At 40.5% G+C, this 25,729-nt stretch overlaps 1 protein-coding gene across 2 annotated transcripts in view; it reads right to left on the bottom strand.

Moving 5' to 3' along the window:
* Window positions 1-203: 203 nt before the first annotated feature.
* The window catches only part of disc1 (DISC1 scaffold protein), a 56,973-nt gene continuing 31,447 nt past the window's right edge, over window positions 204-25,729 (bottom strand). The window contains exons 10-14 of one of the 2 annotated variants that reach the window (XM_074676444.1): window positions 23,222-23,282; window positions 13,328-13,571; window positions 9,986-10,030; window positions 4,073-4,195; window positions 204-1,398 (exon numbers count right to left, since the gene is read on the bottom strand). In XM_074676444.1, the coding sequence (XP_074532545.1) occupies window positions 1,204-1,398; window positions 4,073-4,195; window positions 9,986-10,030; window positions 13,328-13,571; window positions 23,222-23,282 (668 nt within the window). In that variant the 3' untranslated portion in view covers window positions 204-1,203. Of the gene's footprint in view, window positions 1,399-4,072; window positions 4,196-9,985; window positions 10,031-12,296; window positions 12,333-13,327; window positions 13,572-23,221; window positions 23,283-25,729 lie in introns of those variants that run through there. The other variant, XR_012598612.1, reaches the window with a different exon arrangement.

The raw sequence follows: 25,729 nt of genomic DNA, 5'->3' as shown, positions 1-25,729 counted from the left end.
TTTCCCCTTCATTGGATCTATTCATGCTTTGAAGAATACTGTGGTATACAATTAAATAAATAAACCTTTAAACTTTTTTTGAAGTGATGACACGAGACCAGCAGAGAATGAATTTGTAAATCTATAAATTAAAGAGCTTAAAAGTATGAAAAGCTGACAAACTGATGTAAACAGATGGTACAACACATAAAATGTTTCTGTATCATAATTTTTTGGTGGCAATTTTGTATTTCATTTTTTTTATTCTGAGATTTAGATTTTTTTACCTGAAATATTTTTTTTTTACTTCTGATTGTTTAATCAAACATGTTTTTGATGCAAAAACTCAATGACTCAACGTTTTCATTAAAAAGATGCAGTTTAAGTCAGTTTTGTAACCAACAGACATTGTTTGTTTTTCAAATTGAACTGAGGTTAATTTATTTTGGTGATTTATGATTCTTTCATCACATTTTGTTACATTACTTTTTTCTTTTTTAATAGTTTTTTCTTGGTATTAGGCATTAGTTTAAAAATAACAGTTTGAATTAAAGGTGTTTCATGCTACAGGTTTTGATTTCATGTATTTTTATTCTAATGTGAAATACTTAAGAGGTTAGAAGTTTTTGTGTTATGAGACTTTATTTTTTCATATTTAGTGATTTTTTTCTTTTTCAATTTAAATTTCTGGGGAGTTAGTAGGACTTTTTTGGGAGTCATGATACAATTATGTTTTTTCAGCACTGTTTTTTTTCTTTCTTTTTTTTGGTAAAATACTTTGTGCTGTTGTACTCTACGGCCACCGTACCATGCACTACACCAAAAGACTAAAATGTTTACATTTTAGCTTAAAAACCAAACTTTCAAAACTAGAATTTAGAAAAGTAACAAAATTTTCAGATTTTTCACCATCTTACACATTTTCAGTTATTATCAGTGTGTAAAGTTTTGCTCTGTTGCATGACTCAGAGTAACTCGATATCCGAAGGCACTCTGTACCTGGTTCAGCACAGGCTGGCAAGATTTCTAAAGTTTGGATTGAAGTCTCTCAGAGTTAAAGTTTGTATAAAAAAAAGTCCTTCCCTCTGTGGACGGAGTAAATGTTTGTTTCTTTGTGCTGAGACTTTGAGTGGAGCCTCAGAGGTTTGAGAGTAAATGGATGTGAGGTCAGCTCTGCTGCAGAGACGAGGTCACACTCAGAGAGGAAAGCTTCAAACATCCACTTCAAATGCCCCAGCTGTCACTGAAGTACTGATCCTCCTCTTCCTCATCCTCCTCTTCCTCTCCTTCAGTCTTCATGAGGTCATCGTCGTGTAGCTCTTCCTCCTCCTCCTCCTCCTCTTCCTCTTCCTCTCTGAGCTGAGTGAGCATGGTTTGGAGAGTGGCCTTCACATCTTGGACCTCCCTCTCTAAAGACTGTGCAGAGAGTGTTAAGGAAAGATCTGGTGCTACAGACACAAACATACATGAACAGGATATAAAGAGATGCCTGCAGACCAAAATGAGGCACAGGCGACACCTGTGGATCTGGATAGTTGATGGAAACAGGAAAGGGCAGCTTCATCCTGATGGAGTCATCAATCCGCCAATTTGACCCCTGAATGGATTACTGCGTCATACCCAATTTAACTCGTCGATCCACTATTCATAAGCTCATCCTGTCTGAGGGGGACCAAAGCCAGCGGACCGCCCTGCTAAATTATTCATAAGGCATGGCTGAGGCAGGATGGAGGCTGTCAGCAATGGGGGATTGTTTAACCTGCTCAGAAACTGGGATTAATCGTGTGAGTGTCCGGCTTAAATGTGAAATCAAAGGGACGGCTCTGACGGCAGATGGGACCTGATGGCTCGTTTTACGGTCTGAATGGACACAGATTGTCCTCATTCATAATTAACCGGCTGTTAAAGAGATCTCCATGAATACTGCAGGAGGTTCGACCGCTCTGTGACGGCAACACGGTCCAAATGGGACAATGAGAATCAGAAATCTGTGGAAGAGCTTTACTGTCAGAGATTAAAACCCTAAATGAACGCTAAAACAATCTATAAAGACTCTGATTAGTGAAGTGATTATGTTTGGCCTGAATGAGCTGTTCATTTCAGGCTTTCACAGATCCATATTTTAGCTCCTAAAAGACAAAAATACTCACTAAGGCTTTCCTGATACTTTCAAATCATGATGGTAATGTGTGAAATCAGCCAATAACAGAGAAAAAAAGCCACAGCTGCTTAAATTTCATTAGATTATTGTAGAGTTACTGCTTCCTGCTGTCTGACGAACAATAAACCAGGATGATTATTTTCTGGATCTGTCTCTGTTTTCTTTTCTCCTTGTGTCGAGAGCAGCAACTCAATTAGGACCCTCAGACTTGAAATGTTTGATCTTTCCTTGCTATGGCAACAGCAGCATCACCCTGCTCTTCTTTCAGATAGGGAACAATATCGCTGTCTTCTCGAGTCCTCAAGTGTCCACAGCACTTTTTCAAGAGTGGACTGATTCTTCAAAGGCTGGAATGACTAAAGGGAGGAACAGAGAAGAGACTAAAGGTGCTTTTCAACAACAAAACAAGGCACAATGTAAGGAACTATGTGCTTTTCGACTACAGGTACCTTCCACAAGAACCAAGGACTTTTTGGGGAACTATGTGCTTCTTAACTACAGTAACTTTCCCAATGAACTTAGGGCTGTTTGAGGAACTTTGCACATTCAGATTTCAGGTACTAGGGACTTTTCTGGGTTACTACGTGCTACTAGACTAAAGGAACTTTTTCCAGGAAGTAATGACTTTTCAAGGAACTACATGCTTTAATCGAAGGAGATTTCTTCAGAAACAAGGGACTTCATGAGGAACTTCTTACCTTTCAACTGCAGGAAATCTACCCCTTGAACTAGGGACCCTTATGAAGAACTATGTGCTTTTCAATCACAGGAACTTTTCTTGAGGAACTTCTTGCTTTTAGGCTGCAGGAATTTTCCCAGGAACCGAGGACTTTAAAAGTAACTAGCTGAGGATGAGCTTTATGAGGAACTATGTGCTTTCTGGTCACAGGAACTTTACCCAGTAACTTTACAAAGGTCTAGGATCTTTTGGGGGTGCAGCCTGCAAACTTAATGTTATCTAATGGTCTGGCGGTGCAGTACATACCTTAATTTTTTTTCTATAGACATAACTGGTCTGATTGCATTATCTTTAAAGGACTTTGGGCTTGAGGGAATGCAGATAGTAATGGGACAGAGGAACCGTTAAGTTCCTGGAACTCCTGGTCCAATTGAACCTTATCTGGGACATGGACTCTGCGTTTACATTAAAGATACTGAAAATTAACCAACATCTTCATCAGGCTGGATGCTGCAGAGAGAGGACAAATGAATCTTGACACAAATAAATAAATAAATAAATAAAATCCAGCAGGTTAGGGGATAAATTTCCTTGTCTCTCACTGAAGTAATGCCTTTTCTATCCATCTTAATAAGCCTGCAGTGTGGAGTGAGAAAAACACACTAATCTATTTCCAATCAGCTTTCTAATTAGTGCGGAAAATGATGTATTGTGACCTGTAATCAGCCTCAACAGTTTCATTTGAGTCATTATCATGGATATTGTAATTTCCTCCAAGTGGAAGTGGGCAGACAGATGAGAAGGAGGAGGAAGGGAGGGTCAGCGTCTGTGTGGACATTAAGATATGACGGGAGCAGAGTCATTACAGCCACATTCCTCTATCTGCCCCCGTCTGACTTTAATCTCAGCGCGCTCTGACTGGCAGCCGCGTCGAGGAGACTCTAATAACCCCGCATGGACTTTTACCATTTCATTTTCCAGCTGGCACGTCGCGCCTGTCAGGAAAAAAACCCTCTGATCCCAGTTTATCTCCACTTCTCTGCCTGAATGGAAGCGTAATGTCAGATAAGACAGGTTGAGTTTTTCATTCCTGGAAAGGAAAAGTCACGCAGAGCTCACATCCTGAAGCTAGTCTGGATGTGTCCCCTTATGGGTGAGAGGAAACTGGGTCCTTCAGATGGATGAACAGACAGAAACAGACAGTTTGTGTGATCTATGTTCATCCAGAGGACTGAAAGAACTGAAAGGATATGGGTTAAGGCCTGATCCTGGTTCAGTATCGCTGTCTGCAATTCATCTTCCAAGGTCATGAGTCTCTCGCTGATCAGCTCACAGCGCTCTGTCAGGTCCGCAGTCCCCGCCTCGGCACAGACGTCCTGAAAGAGGAGGAATAGAGGGAACAAATTAGAAGAAAGACCCTAGAAAGCAGTAATGACTTTAAAGTGATACCCCGGGATGGAACAAGTTGGGTCCTATCACAAGGTTTAGGGCAGAAATGACCCCTACAGCAGTGATTTTGTGCAGCCGAAGCCCAGGGCGCACGCACCAAAGACCCCCTCCCTGCTCCTTTGCCGGTTTTCCTCTGCACTCAGACGGGGCCATATTTTACTTGACCAAAAACACAAATAAACGGACTCCCACCGAAAAAATCTGATATCGGTCTGCATTCAAACTTTATTTAGAGAATTTTCAGCGCGTTACTTTCACACAAAAACACAGCTAAATAAGGCTCTAGTTCTCATCGTGTCGTAAAACGGCGCTACCTCCGCTGCAGAGCCACAGCTGGCTACAAGGCGCCGCTTAGTGTGGACCCCAGGAAGAATAGCTACTGCATATTTGCTGCAAGTAATGGTGGATCCTAAATAAATCAAATCAAGTGTATCAGTCTGCGCGCACGGCGTGCCAGATATAAACAAACACAGGTAGTCTGCCAGGACGAAGAGAACTAGAGCCTTATTTAGCGGTGTTTTTGTGTTCCATCCCAAAGTATCACTTTAATCTGAGTCTGATATTCGTTTTATATATATATATATATATATATATATATATATATATATATATATATATATATATGTATTTGTAAACATTTAATCTGAGTAGGTCTACTTGTAGCAACCCCCAAGGCTGGAATGTAAGATTAATTTTAAAAAAAAGAGAAACGCAGTTTCCTGAGTGTCCACTAATAGAAGTCTCCAGAGGTGAGTCAGTCCCCAAAGGGAGCTATGTTAAAACATTAAAACATTAACTCACCAGTTAACAGACGACTAATTGTTCAAGGAATAGAGTTTAAGGGGTTTGGCTTCATTGACTGTGCTGTCTCTTTGAGAGCGTTCATTGCAGAATGCTCTTTCAAAGATTAAAGAGCAGAACAGGACATTTCTCATTGGTTGGTGTTAGTTTATGATGCTCTTATTAAGACATTCACCAATCAGTGATGTCAGGGACTGATTCATTCAGATTTGACTTTTGAAGACATGTCTCATTCTGAGATTACATATGTAGGCAGTAAACGTATGTACATACGGTTACCGCCTTTTTGGGTGGTATAATATAAATTCATTTTCATGGATATTATACGTCAAACAGATATTTTATAACCTGCTTAAACTCCAGCAGGTGTAAGTTTTCATATTTCAGCTGCTTGGAGGTCTCAACTTAAGTTGTTATTATTAATAATTGAGCAAAAGGAGCATAAGTGCAAAAACTTTTATCCAACACTTGTTCTCATGAGTGCATTTTCTCTCTTTTTGAATTTTAATAACTTGTACCATGAGTCAGAGCCAAACACGCAGCTCTTTGGTTTCAGCTCCCTGAGACTCGTTAAATCATGTTCGCATTAAAATCTCTGACACAGTTTCAACAAGGTGAAAGTTTCCCAAAGAGAAACCAACAAAAGTTGGCAAATCTGCACTTTTAACGACCGTGTGCAGAGAATCAAGCGGCATTTCTTCAGGACGTGTGGACGGTGTGAGGCTGAGTGTGCAGCAGGATGTTGGTGATGTGGGGCTGATGGAGGAGCAGGGTGCAGTGGGGCAGAGGCCATAATTAGAACAGGCCCCTTTGCAGACATCGTGTCCTAGTTTCTTCACACTTATCAAGCAGAGAGAGAGCACACATACACACAAACTCTACAAAAAATACACACACACCATGTTCCTATGAAAACAACACACCCAGAGCTTAATCTGACTCATGGCTGCAGGTAGAAAATATCAACTCCCTGCAGCTCTGAGGTGTCAGAACAATCACTGCAGAGTTCTGTCGCCTGTCTCTGTCCTCACCAGCACTCCTCTGGATGATGTAACAGCCAGAAAGAAATGTACAGCAAAAAAAACACCCGAGGCACAAAGACGTGTTCAACTTCTCCCTAATGCAATTAATGAATTAAAAAAGACTGGAAGGCAGATGAAAGATTTGAAGAAATCATCGTGTTTATGCCCCCTGCTGAGAGAAAAGACGTCTTTAATATCCTCTGTGCTGTTTATTTGTTTGTTTGTTTGTTGTTTATGGAGGTGAGGAGCTCCTTCAGCAGATAAGAGCTGCATGTTTGTGCAGCTGATTGATTTACAGCCTCCAGTCTGTAAAAGTCAATACACCCACAGGACGGAGAGCTCGCTGTTTAAAATAATTACCGACACTTTCTCCAAGCAGACCTCTTTAAAAATGTCAGAGCTGTTCAGACGACGAACAAAAACACGTCTCTCTGCCACCTCTGCCTTTCAATCACCAGAAACATGAGATTTCAACAACGTGTCAGTGTGGAAAACAGGATCCAGACGAACGTGTTCCAACATGTCAAGTCCCCGTGTCACAGCTGGAGTCAGTTGATCAAGAGTAAACAAAGCAAAGCAAGTACATAAGAATACAAGGGACATGTGTTGGATTGGATTTCAATATTTTTTAAATTACAAGCCCAAAATGTTGGTCATATGTTGTGTCTAACCTGTAGTTCATGATTTCACCTGCAGCTATGCTGCTCTAAAGAACTGCTACCTGGATGTAAATAGTCCCAGAAACCATGTTGTAGTGTGGTGTTTGTATGATGACCTACTGACGCTGATTGCTATAGCTAGCTCTGCTAATGTTAGCCACACTCTGTTTACCCACTGCTGTCCCCTGTTGAGTTGTTTTAATAAATTGTGCTCATTGCATAAAAAAATCAGGGTACAATGGTACACAAAATGTTGTAATTTGGTGTTGGAAGTCTAAAACCTTCAGCAATGTTTCAGGAAGTTTGAGCTCATGTGGATACATCTTTTGTTATCTAAGTAGAAGATTTTAAGAGTCTGGGGATGTTTCAAGTCCTACGGCAGAAAATAAAATGTTCCAAATTCTGTCAGAGAAGTAAAAAACAGTAATCTTTTTTGTAATGAATATTTTTTAATGAATATTTTACAAGATAAGACATAAAGCGAACAAGCAAGCAGCGTTTTAACCAGAAACACTCAGCATGTGGAGAGTCTTACTCTGCACGGACGCTTTGAGAAGTGCATAATTTGACCACTAACAAAGAGTGAAGTGGAATTTGGATGCAAATTAAATTTCTGAGAGCTGTTGGTTCACCCACTCCTGTCCCACAATACATCCCTCTCCTCATTCACCGTTAGTGAATAATAAAACACCTGGCTTTATTTCTCCATTTTCCAGACCCTGACTTCTTTTTGACTGACTCCCAGCAGAAAAGTGCTGAATGATTAAGCTCATTTACATCTAAGACAAAGTTTGAGCAACAAATGCTGCAACAAAACTCGGTAAAAGGTAAAAGAATATGTGTAGAAGTAAGACTAAACTGGGAGAAGGAGGTTGACTTGTTTGTCTATCTTTGAGCATCTTCTCTGGACTCTGTGGGCTCTAATTTCGTAGACCAGGCGCAAGCGCAGGCGCACTTGCCCTGCGCCAGCCTTCGCAGCATGGACAGGGCGTGACCGGCGCACTTTGCAAGTTTCCTGCAGTGCCAGGAGAGACGCAGTCAACGTGCAGAGGAGCGCAGAGGTGCACGTCTAAGCCAGCTGTGTTACTGTCTCTTAATTTTGTACTCCTATTAATGACAAAGGAACAGATTACATCTGTCCCGGGAGCTGGACCACACGGTGACGCACCTCGTGTCCTCCGATGCGCCCCGCTGTCCATTCTCCTGCTGCAGGGACAGCGGCTCTGACCGTCTCCGTCACCGAGTCTTTCCAGCACTCTCTCCGCGGTGCTGGGGATCACTCAGACCAATCAGACGCTGCGCCTCGGCCGCAGGGCGTTTAAAGGCGAGGAGAGGCGCTTATTTGATTGGTGAAGACAGCGTTCGGCTGTGTTAAACCCACGGCTTTTCTCCTCCCTCTCTGCCTTTTGTGCGGAGGGAAGCGTGGAAGCGCACCCCTGCGCCTCGCTTCTCTTGGCACTGCAGGAAACAACTCTGAGAGAGAGTTGATGGAAATTTTGGCTCCATGTGTGTTATTCTGCAGGTAAAAATCCTCTATTGTGTAAGAAACGCAGGGTTAGGTGCATGTTTATGCTGATAATTCATAATTGCAGCCAATTTTAATCAATCATCTAATTTTGATGAAATACTTTGACAGCTGGTGTTCATTTTACAAGATTACATAAAAAAAATTAATGAATTTGATCTAAAGAATAAAGACTTTAACTGAACAATGTCTCTGTTTCGGTTTCTCACAGAGGGTCATTGAGACAAGGGAATGGAAGGACACAGAGAGGACAAAAGAACAATTAGTCCAGATTAAAAGGAAAAGAGCTAAAACACACACACACAGAGTCAAACACACTTACACTCACACACTAATCAATCTCCATTGTGTCGGCAGGGCAGCAGCTAAGTGGAAATCATTTACTTAAAGTCGTTAATGAAGGAGAAAAAGGGTCAGACGCTGTGTGATGAGACCACAGCGCTATCTCAACATTATCAAGACAGCGATACAACCTAACAGACGGTTTATTATTCACCTCAGAGATTTATCAGGCTTCACTCTGTTGGAGGTTTTATATCTCAGACTGTTTTTTAACCATTTAAAGCGATTAAACGTTGCATATTTCTGGTGTTGGATAAAACGTTTTCTGCACAAGTCATGTTGTTGCATTACCTAATTTTGCAGTATGTCATGTTACTCGCATTAGGTAACTATAAATTGTCATGTTGCGTTATTTTATGTTACAATAATTAATGTTTTATTACAGTTTTTACCTATACTTGCATTATGTTAGCTTGTGTGACATTACATTTCAATGAGCTACTTTGTTTTTCATAACTCTACTATGCAACAATGTAAGGCTGCATTATATTACCTTACATTTGAAAAAAAGTCACGTGTCAAAAGTCTTGTCTCTTGTGAAGCATGTTTGAGTACTTTTAGAAGCTCCAAACAAATCAAATTTTTATATTATTTTTATTACTTTCATAGGCATTACGCCAGTTGCACTATAACTTGCGTTGTGACAACTTGCATACCTTATTTGTACTTGTACATTTTTCTACCTGCTACTACTTGTAATGAGAGGCCAAATTGCTTCCCATTGTTCACAAAAATGACAATAAAGGGCTACTGTATTGTATTCTAAATTGTATTAAGTTAAATCACATTAAGTAACTGTACACTGTCAAATTGTGTTACATTATGTCGCGCATACAACACATTATGTTAAATAATGGAATGCAACTGAATATTTTGCTAGTACCAAAAGTAAATGGCATTATGAAAACTGGTGTTAGATTACAGAAAGTTTTCAATATGTAGCCTAATGCTGTGTTCACATCAGCATATTCAAAGTTTGAAATTGAGATACAATGACTTAAAAATAAGTAGTAAGTGTAAGTGCTAATCATAAAGCAACACACTGTCTGACACAGTGACCATCCTAACAGACCAGATGCAATGAAATGTGTTGTCTTACATCAGCTTAAAAGTCTGAATTTAAAGCAGGAAGAGTCTGAAAGAGGCATTGTGCTCAGCATTAATGAGGTCTGCTAACAGAGTGTCCGACGGTCAGTCAGCCTCAGATCCTCTCATGTAGATCAGTATTGATCAGCCGCTCTCAGAGGCGACAGAGGTCAGGTTTAAGTTAAGGTCAGATCATGGATTCCTGCATGTCCCAGTGATCCAGCGTCAGTGCTTTAATTACAGTGAAAACATTCAATAACTGAGAGACAGAACGAGCATTACCTCGGGGTGATTCTCCTCCATGCAGAACAAAAACTCCTCCAGTTTCTGTAACAAAAGAGAAACAACAGGCCACACAGTCACTAACCTGCTCATGAATTATTGAGAGTACAATTATATCTGCTGTGTTCTGTTTGTGTGCAGCATCGCCGTAATGAGCAGAGGTTGTAATTATTCATCACCAAACTGACAAGGAGGAAACAGATTAAGCGGCTCATCTGTGCTGCAGGTTTCCTTTGTTAGTGCTGAAAGTGTGTAATTGAACATTCTTTGCTCAGGACGGAGGTAATTACCGCGTCTATGGGAGGATAAGACGGTGTTTGTAGCTTCAGGGTAAATACGTAAGACCACGGAGATACAGCAGGAAGTCATCATCATCATATTTATAATTACTCTATCTGGATTAAAGTCGTTCTATGGAAAACACAGCTGACCATCAATGACCCTGAATAACAAACTGCAGATCAGGTTTGAAGTCGCTTAAGACATGTAAATAAATGCTGCAGTAAATATAAACTCTGATTGGTCAAAGTGCCACAAAGTGAATAATTCTCAACAGCAAATTGTTTAAAGTCATCACATCAGATTCACCTATTTAGAGTAATTCTGCCTGTTGACACTGTGGCACAAATAGCGCTTGTGTGTGGGGAAATAGCCAGGATTGATAACTTAATAGACAAAATAAGTAAAAATCATAAGATCATCTTTAAATTTATAATCCAGGGCCAGTCAGGATACTATTTTTTGTAACTACCAGGTCATCTGTGCTCCATGAGCATCAAAATAAGGCAAAACATTATTACGTCATATAATGTTGTTCAATTATGTTGCCTTACATAACAGTAAGTAATAATAAATATAGTAACAGTGCGTACCATTGCATTACATCACATTACATCACACTACGTACCATTTTATCAATTACATTAAATATTACAGAACTTAACGTGGCATTTCATTGCATTGGATTATGTTGCATTCCAAATAATGTAACAAAAAGTTACATCATAGTCAGTTTAATTAATTTACATGATTATGTTAGGTTATGTTGGGTAACACTCTTACATTATCTCACAGTAAGTTGCCCTGCATTAGATTAAATTGGACTAAATCACTTCATATTTTTTCTTAGATTACATTAAATGGCATTACATTAAATCACAAGATTTTACGCTGTATTATGTAACATAACATCTACAGAACATTATGAAACTTTATGTAACATAAGATTACTTTGAATGTTACAACTTACAACACGTTAAATTTGATAATAGAGCACTATGTTACATAAAACTGCCTCAAATTAAGTCACATTGCAACATGTTACACTACAACACAAGGCGTTACATTGGGTTACGTCATGTAACATGATGTAACATTACATGTCATTATGACATTAAATGACATTACATTTCATAATTTTGCAGAAGGCAACATCACATTGCATAATGTAATGTGGCACATATATATATATATATATATATATATATATATATATATATATATATATATATATATATATATATATATATATATATATATATATATATATGTGAACATATATATACTTATTTGATCACATTTTATTAAGTTACCTTGAATTATGTTACATTTACTTTAGGATATGAGATGTAACACTTCAAAATGACTTTTATACCTCTTTTTTAGATTTCAACTTGCCCAGTTTATGTTCAAGTTTAAAGATAACATTGTAGTTACACTTTTTTTGTTGTGCTTTTATTTACTTTTTATTTTTTTGCTGCACTCCCTTTGCTGTTTTCATTCCTGTCTTGATAACAACCATGCTTTTATTTCTCCTATTTAAAAAGCTTACTTAAGGTAAAGTTACAAGACTAAATGGTCAGCTAAATGAACCATCATTGCTATAAACTTTGTTGCCTGTATTAGCACCCTTTGCATTAGCTTATAAGTTGGTGTTTAATCCCCTGAGAAATTACTCACTATATGCACCACAGAGAGGTCCAGGCAGTGTCTACATGTGAGAAACACTGTCTGTGACACAGCTATGCCAATACACCTTTATTCAGCTACACATTGATGATATGTAATAACAGTGAAGGCAGATAGCGCTCTCTGCTGCTTAGAAAGTGTGCTGATATTCAGTTTTCATTCTGACATTAATAATCCCCAATACCCCCCATAAACTGTATTTCTGTAGCTGTTTGATAAAATACAGCCTGAACTTAGTGAACCTTTTTCTTCTTTATGCTTCAGGGTTTTTTACATCCAGAAAACAGACAACAAAAGAGAGCACAGGGTGAAGACAAAAGAGAGGAACAGTCGGTGGTCTCACCTTTTAGTTCTTGCAGAAATGTTAGGAGGGGCCAAGCTTTAGGAGGAGAAAGAAAAAACAAAGGAAAGCAGAAAATAGATCCATGCAGTTAGTTAAACGCAGCCAGACAGAGCAGAGGAAGGAGAATAATGTGTGTGTTTATGTTTGAAGAGGCTGTGAGGAGGTGAAGAGCGTGCAACAGGAGGGGAGTTACAGCTCTGTGATATCAAACATGCACGGGAGATTCTGCAAACAGCATCAAGAGGAGATCAGAGCAGAGAAAATACACGCGAAAACTAGAAGTAGTCTAAAATCTTGTTTTCTTTGTTTGTGTACTAAAAAAAGAGGAAAATCTGGGAGGAAATGAATAGAGTAACGTGAAAAGAATTGTCTGGAAATCATGTTTTTCCTGATTCTAGCTGTGCTGGCTTTGTTCGGATCTCAGACGACGTGGGCGGAGGAAAGTGAGAGGAGAGGAGGGAATGAGTCGGACTCTGCCCTGAGGCATTGGACCTCAACACACTGTGGGATATACCAGCGTGAACACACACACACACACACACTAAACACACACACTAAATACATGTAATGTTGCAGAAACACTCTTACATCTCTTCAGAATGAAACTCTACGAGAAAGGCAAAATATTTCCACAGGGTTTCCTTCCTCACGCCCACGCTCTCCTCGTTTAGAAACGCCTCGGAGCGAAAACACTAATAGACTTCAGCTCAACGCGCTGAGGCTGACAGACTCTTGTTTTCTGAGTGTACAAACTGGAAACCTTCTCCCTGGTCAGGTGATGAAGCCGACTACGCTTCAGGTCACATCTTGCATTGCAGGGATTAAAAAAAGAAAAATCCTGTGAGTGTGAGATCAGTGTGCCCCTCCCTGACCTTTCAGGAGTTGCATGTTGGAAACTGTACCACAGAAACTCTCAAAGGGAATCTTTACCATGGAGTTACACTAAACTCAGCCTGAACACGCAGTATGAATATAGAGTGAATGAATAATGCATGGAGTGATGTCACAGGATGTATCCATGTGTTTGATACCTTGGTGAACTCTGAGTTCTGTAAGTTTGCCTCAGGACACCAGCGCCCTCCCAGCGCCGTCAGCATCGCACAGTCCTCCTCTTCTTTGGTGCTCGGCTGGGTTGGAGGGTAAGCTGCAGCAGAGGGAAGGTCCTCTACGTCAGCTCCGCTGCAGCTTGGGGTCCGCAGCTGGAGGCCTCGCAGGAACAGGTGACACGCCTCCAGGTCAGCCTCCCAGATCCGCTCCAGACCAGGGCAGCCACAACTGCAGAGGGGGCAGAGCAGAGAGACATTAATATTTACAAAGCTGCACATTTTACTGTAACATAACCATGCTGTTAAACACAAGACCAAAACTGACCTGAGACACTTTCTGACCTAAACAGAGGATCAGGGATAATGAAATGTATGTTTTTAGGAGGCAAGGTAGTAAAGAAATTAAATACAGATAAAAATTCAGACATTTAACTTCAAAAAATCAGACTTTAAAGTCAAATCTGTGTTTGAAAAAAGTCAGAATTTAGACTGAAGAGGGTTTTTTTGGGGTATTTTTTTTGTCTTTTTGTCTTTTACCCTTTAAAATCTAAAGTGTCCCCCAATAGGGTAAATTTGAGTTCAGTCTGCAACAAAAAGCACAAAAATACTTGATCTATAACACTGAGCCAGTGACATAAATAATGATACTGACACCTCTAAACAAATTTAACAAGTGTGCCTTTTATTATGAAACCCAAAAGATTCAAATGGACCATACAGACACAGAGATATACTCATTTTCATTTGTGTATGTCATTTTTTTAGCAGAATTCTATAGTTTTGCACTAAATTAAACTTTTAAAAGAAAAGCTTAACAATATTAGAATTCTTATTTTAAAATACATGTATTATATATATTGAATCATGTCTTAAATTAAACTTAAAAAGTCAGAATTCTAAAAAATCAGACTTATACTAAACATAAAGTCTGAACTCTGCTTTTAATTACAAGGCTTAATTCTAGAAATCTGTCATAGAGTTAAAAAACAGGTGTCTAAAAATCTAAGTTAGCTGAACTTAAATTGATGGAATTCTGAAATTCCAACGTAAACTGAACCCCGTAAGTTGAAATTCTTGACTTCTTACTTAAACTAAACTTAAAAAGTCAAAGTTCAAGAATATTGAACACAACTTAAAAAGTCGGAATTTGTTTTCATGCAAAGGAAAGACTTTGTTGTCTTTAAAGGCGTTCTTCTGGTGTAAACAGGCCCTGTGATAAGCATAAACGTCCTCCTCTAAACCCTAACCGTCACTCAGAAAGCCTCAGCAGAGCAAGGAACTAGAGCCTGGATCAGTTTGGGTCTGCAGAGGTCACTGAGCAGAGTTCATGAGGAGGACATGGTGAAGATTTTTGTTTACCGGCTCATTGGGTTACTATCAGTGAGATAACTGAAGACGCTGCATCCAGACCAGCTGGTGTCAGTTCCTGACCACAAGAGGCACTCTGATTCTAAAGTTAAAGCCAGCATTGATAAGGGGACAATGAGGACCAGTTTTGTTTTGTTTTGTTTTTTTAACCATGTTTTCCTATTTTTTGAAGTGGAATTCTCAGACCCCTGACCTTTCAAGTGTTCCTGTTTATGCTCTGACACTTCTTAAAAAGTCACACCAGAATGACTCAATCTGTGACATCACAGATTGATGATCTTCTTTATAAGAGCATTCGGAATGTTAGTTTCCAGAATGCTGAGTGCTTTGAAGGCTCTTATAGACACAGTGGCTGGAATTTTGAGAGGTAGCTCCTAGCTGTCAGTCAAAGAGGCCACACCTCCTAATCCCCCCTTTAACCCTAATCTGCTGTAAAGAATTTAATAAGAGGCTCCATGGGGATAGACTTACTTTTGGGGGCAGTCTCTAGTGGACACTCAGGGTACTGAAGCTGTTCTTTCTTCCATGCCTGATTTATTTCTCAGCTTCTGAACTCGACACCAGAGAACACTAATATTTGAAGAGTTTTTCTCCTCTTTTATTCCGACCTTGCCTCCAGTTTGTGCAGGAAAAACAAACTGAAGCCGACAGGAAGCACTGAATATCGTCCCTACCCTCCCTGTCTGTGTGTACTTCCACCCCAGAAGGAGTTTCTGTCACAAACACTTTAACTTTTCACACTGTCTGACTGAGAGTGATAAAAAATGAAACCTTATATATCAGCCTGGATAATATATTCAGTTTTTTCACCTAGAGAGAGAGAGTCTCCCTGCAGGGAGGGAAGATTTGAGAAATTGCTCGTTTTCCATCATGCATAAACAAACTGAGAGGCAGAAGCACCCAGACAATACTGTTTAATCTTCCCCTCTGTTCCCTCCTCTCTCCTTCTCCCCCCCTTTCTCTCTGCTGAAATATTGAATGCCACTTGTTTTCCAGCCCATCTCCTGCCTGAAAAGGCTGCCAACCTCTGCACCCTGCCAACGCACGCCTCTCAGCCGCTCGCTAACCTTCATTTGGCACACAGACAATAGAAAAATTGCTCGGCCCAGCCCCCCTGCCCTCGCCAATTCACCACTCAGAGCCGCTGCCTCTGAATTCTGCCATGGCGGGGACACAGCCAGTGAGCCGAGCCATTGTTATTTGTCTCTTCTGAAGTGGAGAGACACACAAAAACACACTCAGACAGAAACGGGTGTGCACACATGTGTTAAATCACACACACATGCACATAAATCACTCACTGTGGGGATTTGGTGCTGAACAATCAAATATTTCTTTAAAAAACGTCAAAGTCTCAGCCTTATGTGTCACATGCAACAGTGAACACATTTATCACAGAGCAAATTATGTTTCTGTCTGCAGCATGTTCGGAAATTCTGTCTGCACTACGTTACGATATTACGTCTGCAGAGCTTCACAAAATTCTGTCTGCAGCAGGTTACGATAATCTGTCTGTAGCACAATACGATATTCTGTGTGCAGTGTGTTATAACTTTCTGTCTGTAGCATGTTGCATTTTTTCTTTCTGCAGCACATCATGGTATTTTGGCTGCAGCAGCCTAACGTATTCTGTCTGCTGTCTTTGGTTGTGGCATGTAATGTTGTTCTTGTTGGAGCACGCCATTTTAAATTCTTTGCAGCGTGCCAAATTTCTGTTTGTGGCGAGCCATGTTTTTCTATCTTCAGCTCAGTTATTTTATCTGCAGCACTATACATTAACACATTGACGACACATTACGTTAAGTTACTCTGTTAGCCGAAGGTAATGTTATTCTGTTGGAGCACATTACGTGATCCTGTCTGCAAAATGTTTTGTTTCTATTTAAAATACAATACAGTATTCTGTTCGTAACATGTAATGTTTCTGTCTACACTTCATTAAATCATTGTGGTCGTAATTAGGGATCCACTGATCCAACTTTTATAGTTCCGATACGGATATCTTGGCCTATGGTATCGACCAATACCGATACCGATCCAGAACTAGTGTTAAATAATAACCTGCATGCCCTACTGTGTGATAAGACTGGTAATGTTTTGGGTAAAAGGAAAACAAAGCTTCAGGATGTACACAAGTTACATTCAATTGTAAACTTTTAAACCCAGTAGATAAGAAAGTGCATCAAAAGGTAACATTTCAAGTCAAGTAGCCAAGAGAACAGGTAACAAAAAAAAGCACAGAGCTGGTGGCCTGGATCAGCACCATGGATCAGCCCCTTTCCACTGGTACAGATCCAGCTTCCAGGGGCACCGATCCACCAATACCCGATACCAGGATTGGTATCGGTTTATCCCTAGTCGTAATGTTTTCTTTATAGCACTTCATGTGATTCTGTTAGCAGCATGTTATGATATAAAGTGTGTCTAATATTGCTCTTTGTAACAAGTTATGTATTATATGACTGTATGTTTCATTGCTGTTCGTAGTACATTACATGTCCGCAACATGTTACGCTATTTTTAACTGCACCCAATTGTGTCTTATTTGGAGCATTTTACACTTTTCTATCTGCTGAGTGACATGTTTCTTTTTGCACCACATCACATCACGTTACTGTTCGCAGCAGGTTAAGTTATTGCGTTTTCTGAATGATGAACACACTCACTCACAGACGTTATCCTAACTGCAGCACTTCACCTTATTCTCAACATGTTACGTTATTACCCAACATCACAAATGCGTTTACAGTGCATCATGTCATACTGTTTGCACAAAAGTCTTCTGTTATCTGTAAATTCAGACAAAACGTCAGCTGGCTAAACTCTCTGTAATGTTAGGATCCTGTTGCCCGTCGGTGTGAACTCCTCGCTCAGGGGTTAATTGGTGGCAGCCGGTCGGCCGTCCGTCTGACAGAGGCCGGTGTGGGCGTGCTGCTCTGCTGATGGCCCGGTAATAAGACGGAGAGGCAGACAGGCACGATCTGTCCTACAGTTACTCTGCCTTCTCATGGGACAGCTGACTGACAGGACTGCTCTTTCTCCTCCAGGCGACACACACATACACACATACACACACATTCAGACGCCCAGACAGAGGAAGGATTATATTTATGACTGCTGGAGGAAGGAGCAGCTGTCTGGTCCTGCTGGTACCAGGAGGTTCTGTCAGACCTCTGAAGAGAGAAACAAACACTGAGACCAAGACCCCTGATTTTATATCAGGTACTTTACTTCCTCTAATATTTTCTATGAGCCTTTACTGGATGTATGAGTTACAAGGAGACGTGAATAATGGTCTATTTTTGTTGAATGAAGCACTGACATACAAAGACATCATCATCCAGAATAAAACAAAATGAATGCAACTTTCACCTCCAGCCTCATGCCTGCCCCTCTGCTGTTTATGATCCATAAACACAATTCACACGTCAGGAGGAATGAGCCGCTGAGGTTTCACTTTAATCAGGCAGCAGCATCTCAGATAACACCAGCAGAGAGAGGCGCTAATAATATGTTTGGATGAGGTGTGACAGACGGTGCATGAAGTGAAGCGTCTGAGAGGAGGGAGGCAGACAGCTGAGCATCTGAGGTCCCTTTGTTTCAGACACTTCACATCTTACTTCCTGTGGGTTTCAAACCGAGGACATGTGAAGTCCAGGAGAAAGGAGAAATCAGGGCTTTTATAATTTGAATAATTCATGTTGAAATATTACAAAAATGTCTGCATAAGCAATCCAAGCCAGTAGTGGTGACAACGTGCAAACATTCAGTCACGTTAGACAAGAGAGTGTGTGTGCAGAGCGTCTTCTTGAGAGAGCTGTGAATTGAAACCTATTGAGTGTGATATATTTATTCATGGTATAGTGATAGAGATCAACACATTTTCCCCTTATACATGACGACTTATAAAACAGACATAAGCAAACAGGTAGCCTCCCATTTTACCACATGTGCAATTCACAGTTAGAAAAATCTTCACAAAAAAAACCCCACAAAAACAAAAAATCAAAATTCACCTTGCTAGCATACAAAAAAAGGTAAGTTACTTGTATCACAATGACTCTGTTGTGGAGGCTCCCCACCCTTTCCTTTCATTTGTCTGTGTGGAAAGCTTAAGCTACAAGTGGGGAGAGCACACATCACTTTTCATTCATGTCCATAAAAAACAAAGGCGGGGGGAGCATCAGCAAAGACCTCTGAGGTATGGAGCATCAGTGAGGATACATATGACACGAGGAATTATGTTGAATGTTGACGCTTAAGCTCCCGCTTGCTTGTATCTGACTAGCCAAAACCCCTTGATAAGGATTCGCTTTTGCTATCATGAGGGACACCAGAGACAAGCTGAATAAACGTCATGTTAGTACAAGGTAAAGCGTTCAGAGAGTTTAGCTTCTGTTTATTGACGCCTTGGACTGTGGGCGGGGTAATACCATTAGCTTCTGTTAGCATCATTATGTTCATAAACAGTGCTGCTTTAATATGATAATGGGGTATAGAAAGTACTTGTCAAGTTTCTTGAAATTGGAATAATATTTAAGCAATTCATGCACGCTTTTCTCTTTTAAAATCTTGAAATCAGACATTTTTCTGGACTTGTCAGGGGACTGTGGCTCATATAAAGACTAAAAAAGACATTTCAGATTTTGCAGTGCAGGTTTATTGTTACTCTCGACAGTGATGCCAACTCCTCAGGATAGAAAGTGGGCATAGCTGTTCTAGAAGTTGCTAGATGATGTTGCTAATTTGTATAACTGTTCATTTGCTTGTCATAGATGCTATAGGAGAAACAAAAGGTGAGAGCAAAACCGTTGTAAATATGTTTAGAACAATGAATGAATTTTCTTCTGTCCATTTTAAAAATCACCCCCCCTCCTGTATCCAGGCTTGGGACCAGCAAAAGTGATCTAAAAGAGACAACTAGTTGTGCAAGTGAGGAGGGACGGCAGCACCAGCTGCTTGTTGAGAAGAGTAAGATCGATACTTGAATTCATGTCAGAGTCTCCAAACTCCAGAAAAAGTCCCTAGATTTGTAACTTCTTTTTGTAAAAGAGTTGATAAGGGGTCCGAAAACTGGCTAAATACAGGCACAAAGTCGCTAAGTTGGCAACACTGACCCTCGACCACAACCTTCAATCACCATGGTAGGCTTGCTGCCTTAAAAGCTCTGAGACTATTTTTAGAAGCTGTTTTAATAAATCATTTAAAATCAATAAAACAATATTTAAATTATGAAAATTGTGTTACTGTTTGATTAGCAAGTAGTTAGCAGGAACATAGACCCCCTTCAGGATGTACCAAGACCCACTAAAGGGGCAACCTCTAGTCTAAAATTATGAAGCCTAAACAGAAATGCAGTGCCTCAAACATCCTCAAGGTTGTCTACAGAAACAGCAGAAACCGCATACAATCTTTACAGCAGGAGTTAACATGTTCAGTGTTTCCAATTTAGCCCCCGTCAACGATAGACATCCACCCACTCAAACATTATCTCTTACTAGTTTCTAACCTTTCTGACCCTAAAAGACAAATACTGGTAATGGACAGTTACTTCGTGGACACTGTGGACTCATTTCTCTGCTCATCAGTCATTACTAATCAATCAGTTCTCCAAACGTCAATCAGCTGTATCCAGAGGGGTCAGGATCAGAACTCAGATACTCAGCTGTAGCTCCAGGCTCAACCGGCAGCTACAACACATCCAGTTTGACACAGTGACACAGATTAGGCCTGACTGAACGGACCGTTTCCTTCATACACACACACATACAAAGCCATCACCCACTGTATATTTCATCACTCAGCTCTCATGTACATTACTGCTGATGGAGAGCGCTGCTGATGGGAGGTGAGGGTAGGAGGAGGAGGAGGGAGGAAGAGGAAGAGGGGGGTAGATTAGTGCTGGTGAGATGTCTGGTCTCCGTGGAGACGGATGCTGCTGAAAAAAGCAATTATCTCTTCCTTGCTAAAGACGAGAACAGGATGTTGGAGCAGCGCAGATGCTGTAAGTGTGTCACCAGAACAAAAAACATTTTATTCAGATTAGCAGCAGTGGTTTAATGCATTATGGAGATCATTCATTAGGAAATGCCTCCTCTATTTTTCTCTTGTTTATGAGGTCTGTGTTCAGATTTGGATTCTATTTATCATATTTAATGGGGACAATGCAGCAGGTGTAGCCTACAAGTCATTAAAATACTCAGACAAATATGTTCTTTTCAGTCCTTTTCACACAGGAAATCCTGACATTTTAACATGGTTTCAGGATATTCTGCTCCTGAAACTCTCTGATATTACCTTTCAAACCGTTTTACTGTCCTTTTTTCATGGACGTTCAACACATTGCTTTTTACTTTCCTGTATTTAGCTAGAATTGAATCATGATTTAGTGTTCAGCAGAAGACAATAAGCTCAAAGGAAAGAAACTCTTAAGGCCTTTGCACGCCAGCAGCTACACAAATAAATTGGAGGTGTCATATTCAATGTCCCCGGGTATTCTCCTCCAAATGATGTCTTTGTAAACATTGTCTTTGTAGTTTTGTACTTTGTCTTTTGTCATAAAGAACCGGGTGCTGGAACATGAACACAATCAATGTTGAATGTTTTGATATGTGGCTTGTCAACAACAAGTGTTTTGATTGGTCATGTACTCGTCGCAAGCAAAGCTTTGGAAAAATTGACCTTGGTCCAAAAAAATGAAAGCTGCAATTAGGCTCGGCAAAAGAATATTGCTGGTGTGAAAGCTTGCATTGAAAAACAGTAAGTTCGGAAAAAAATGAATAATGTGCGAAATATTAGCGCTAAAATACGAATAGGGCTTTTAAGAGACAGTACCTGAAATTGCCTAAGTCAGGCCCATTAACTGTACATAGAATGGACACTGTGGCTCCAGTTTTCCAATTCTAGCACCTCTTTGTCTTACAACATGAACACTGGACTTCTGAACTGTTTTTGTGACGTTATGAAACGTGTACATTGGTATAAAAACAATGATAAAGCTGAAGTTAAGACTGCAGCATAATCTGAGCCATGTTCCATCTTTTATGACTAATACAAAAGCCAGTTGCCAGAGAAGCCCTAAATATTTTGGCTTTCTTTGGATAACTGTTACCTTCAACTTTACTAACTCTAACTTATAACCGTTGATAAACCTATCCTGTATTCTATATTGTTTTTCATAGATAGTTAACTGGTTTAAAAACAGGACCTTGAGGGTGAATCCAAATACAGCTCAAATAAATGTGTATCTGAGTTGGTTTTATTATTACAGTTAGTTCTCATCATGCAGATTTAAGTTACAGTGTTCATATTTATGAAAAATTTATGGTTGAATTAGCTATTTAATTTCTTTTCAAAGTGTACTGACAGCTGTGATGACCAATGAGATGCCTGAATTATCAGAGATGTCTGGATTCTAGTTTGCATAACAACCAGCTACCTACATACAGTATTCCATACAAAATACCACTCCATTTCCCAAATGTGCACTTATTTTTTGTGATGAAAGCTGCAAACAGACATAGTAGTTTGTGAAACGTTCTCATATTTAAAATGTGTTCTGTTAAAAGCGTCCCTTTACATGAGGTTTTTTACTTTGTCTCTCCTTTAGTGCGCTAACAGCGGACCATAAAACCTCTTGACGAATACTCCTCCCTGTGAGTCAGCTTATCTTGCCGGGGCATTTCTCTCAGACAGGCTCTCGCTCTGAAACTCGGTGTTGTAAATTCAAACTAAAATCACCCAGAGTGACCATCTGCCCTTCTGACAGTGTGGGTTCAGAGGCACGCTCCCCTGCTGGGCGCTGAGACTGCAGCCATGTTTCTGCTCCGGTCGCTGCATCCTTCAACAACAAACAGTGTGACTGACTCCTGGCTCCCATCCAGAGAGGTGACCCTGCTCACTGGGGACATAACACAGAAACCTAGCGTCCTCTTCCAGCACAGACAGAGACAGGGTTAAACAGACACAGTGACTCTGACATTATCAGCTTCACTCGCTCTGAGGAAAACCCAGGAGACCTAACCTTCCTCTTCTGACACTCCTTTTCCACCAGTGCCTGTTCGGTGCTGGTGCTAGTGCTTAGTTGGTTCAAATTACATTCTTTCCAAGAACCGGTTTGGGTTTTTCCATCGAGCAAACAAAACAAAAACAGTGAGAGGCTTTGTAAAACTGTGCTTCTGCTAGAGCTCCAAGATGCAAAACTGAAAAAGATGTTTCTCCCTCAGCGAGAGTAGGGGGGGGAATCAGCTGATGTAAAAGCATAAAAACTAAAGAATAGAAGATCTTTGTGAGGGTGAGAAGAGAAGGAGACAGCATGCAGGTGAGAGACAGAGGAAAATGTGAGAACGGGGCCTCTGGATAAGAAAAGGTGTGAGTGTGTGATGTGATGGGTGAGGCACTGAGGAGATGATCCCTGTATAAGGACAACATCCTCTGAGGCTTGTTTCTTTATCTGTACAATATTGTGTCTTTACATCTAAACCACAAACAGAGAGACAGGAAAAGTCTTACCTGTGCAGTCTGTCCTCCAACAGTTTCATGTACTTGCTTGTGTTTTCCTTCAGTCGGCTTTCTGTAGAGAGAGGAAACAGTTTGTTACCTGGCTGTAAAATGATCATTTTTCATTGTAATTAATTGCATTTTAAAAGTATGTATATGACCCCATTTTCGCATTTTCAAAAAATGTGCGTAGCACATAGGTGACACCTTCAACCCACAGTACTTTAAGAGTGTTTACTCTGCTTTCCATATCATAACCAAGGATATAAAGTAACAATGCTGAATGTTCAGACCGAACGTGCAGATGGTCAAACCTCAACATATTCATATGTTGTTGAAACCTCTAGATCTGTCTGTTAATGTTACGAAATAAGCAAAAATTCACCAGATGTTCACCAGAATTTCTGAGGTCATCACATAAGGATCTATGAACTAGGCCTCAAACACAAAGGTATTTCCCATAGCTCTGCCCCCTAACAGGCCTCCAGAGAGCTGGCCAATCAGCATGGAGGGGGTTTGTGGAGCAGGGTGCCTAAAAGAGACAGTAGTTGCAACCAAGTGTTTCAGACAGAGGTTATAACAAGGGTTTTCTGAAACACTAGGGAGAGCAAAATAGGGATTCATAAGCTGTAAAACATGTAAAGATACAACAGAGGTACCAGAGGGACAGAATAAAGACTAAGAAAAGCACATTACCTCATCTGTAAGGTGACATTTTAATTCAGTTTGACAGTGTAGAAAACTTTTGACTCAAAAGTGAAATTTTCCATTTCCAAGAATAGAACTCTTTTTGCCTATAGGCGACAGCAATGCAGGTAGTAAAACTATGTTGTGCCAAACACATTAATTTCAGACCTTTACTGCTTTATAAGCTCATTTGTGGTTTTGCAGCAAGAGAAAACATTCTTCACAAAACCCAGCGAGGAAATAATGTTTTTGTGTGTTTCAAACACACATCAATAACCTATCCCGCCTCTAGCACATGATAGATTTCCAGACTTCGTCAAAACCAGGACCTGGATCAAGCCACAAACACAACAGGTTGAGCTACAGCTGTCCCAATCGTTGTATCTCCTAGCACTAGCAAGAATAAATTTCTTTTTATAAGTGATCTAGATAGAAAAGTATGCGCAAACCAACCTGGAGGACTTGGAGTGTTGAAGGCTGCTTTGACAAATTAACTCTACGATGCCCCCTATTGGGTGGTGGAATTCACTAATGCTTGCCCGCACGATAGTTCTAAGGATTAGCTTTACTGGATCAGAGAAATCTGAAACCTATGTAAACAACTCAAGAAACAACTTAACTGGTTTATCACTAATACCAGATTCTTCTGATACAACCAGATCCACTTGAGTGATAATAATGAGCGTGATGCAGAGGCTGTGTTAGCCAAAAGGCAGCCGTCAGCACAGCTGGTGTCAGCAGTGTGCAGTTGCCCGACTCTGGATTGAGGTAAGATGATCCACTCTGCCGGGATACAACTGAAGAAGGCCTTCAGATAAAACCCTTTCATAGACATCCTGCCAGATTTTCTGCCGGGTGTAGAGTTGGACGAATAGCTTATGTTGCTTCCTGTGCCCTTCCGCCTGCAGCGAGCCGAGCCTGAGGAGGCGACGGCGGCTGAGTGTTCGTCAGGGTGGAGAGGAGGGCAGTCTGAGCACCGCTAATGAGCTCATGTATGAAACATGAGGAGAGCCCCCCTGCTGCTGCACGTTTCTGCACACAATAGAACATACTTATAGCAAATTGTGCACCATACATATGCACAAAAGAAGAAATACAACACCTGCTGAACATGCAAACATCGGCAAACGTTAGAAGAAAAACAGGTAAAGAAGGATCACTGCTTCACTAAAATGCTATGCTCAGATCTCACACTGAGGGAAAGTGAGCTAATTGGTTGTTCTGAATCCCGCTGAAGTTTGAGGTATAATTCATTTCATTGTCTTGATGGTGGTTATTAGACTGAATGAGCTCCAGGATGACACCAGCTGGAGGCTGGCTCAGCAGGGGGCAAGAGGGAAATGTCTCAGACTAAGTGCAGCACACACTTTCACACAGCTACACACACCTCCGTACATCAGGAAGGAAAGGATGTGGAAAAAGTCATCTGTTTGTGGCATGTTTAGGTCTTTTTATTGGAGTGATGAGGGCGCTGCAGAAGCAATCTGATGTCTGAGGAGCAGATCTGCTGAACATGGACCAGACAGCTCACTTACCGCCCCTCTAATTGATCTGAGAGATGCTATCCTGCCTGACAGAGCTCCTCTTGTCAGCTTCCATTCATGCCAGTGTTTCAAGCAGCGTGCAAGCAGATATCCTCTGAATAATACATAGGGGGCATTAAGACTGACTTCAGATGGCAAAGAGCATGTAGATATGACATGACAGAACCAGGTTCAGAAAGCCAGATTTAGAAGTTATACAGAACGAGCACAGAGTGATTAAAGAGTTTGTAACAGACTCTACAGAGCTCCCAACCAAAAAAATCTTTGGTAAAAACTTTGTTTTTAATCT

Source organism: Halichoeres trimaculatus, unplaced genomic scaffold (genome assembly GCF_033239565.1).
Source record: "Halichoeres trimaculatus isolate MK-OKI-2021-1 unplaced genomic scaffold, fHalTri1.1 fHalTri1_scaffold_8, whole genome shotgun sequence".
Classification (NCBI taxonomy): Eukaryota; Metazoa; Chordata; class Actinopteri; order Labriformes; family Labridae; genus Halichoeres; species Halichoeres trimaculatus.
This window is presented reverse-complemented; position numbering and strand designations above follow the sequence as displayed.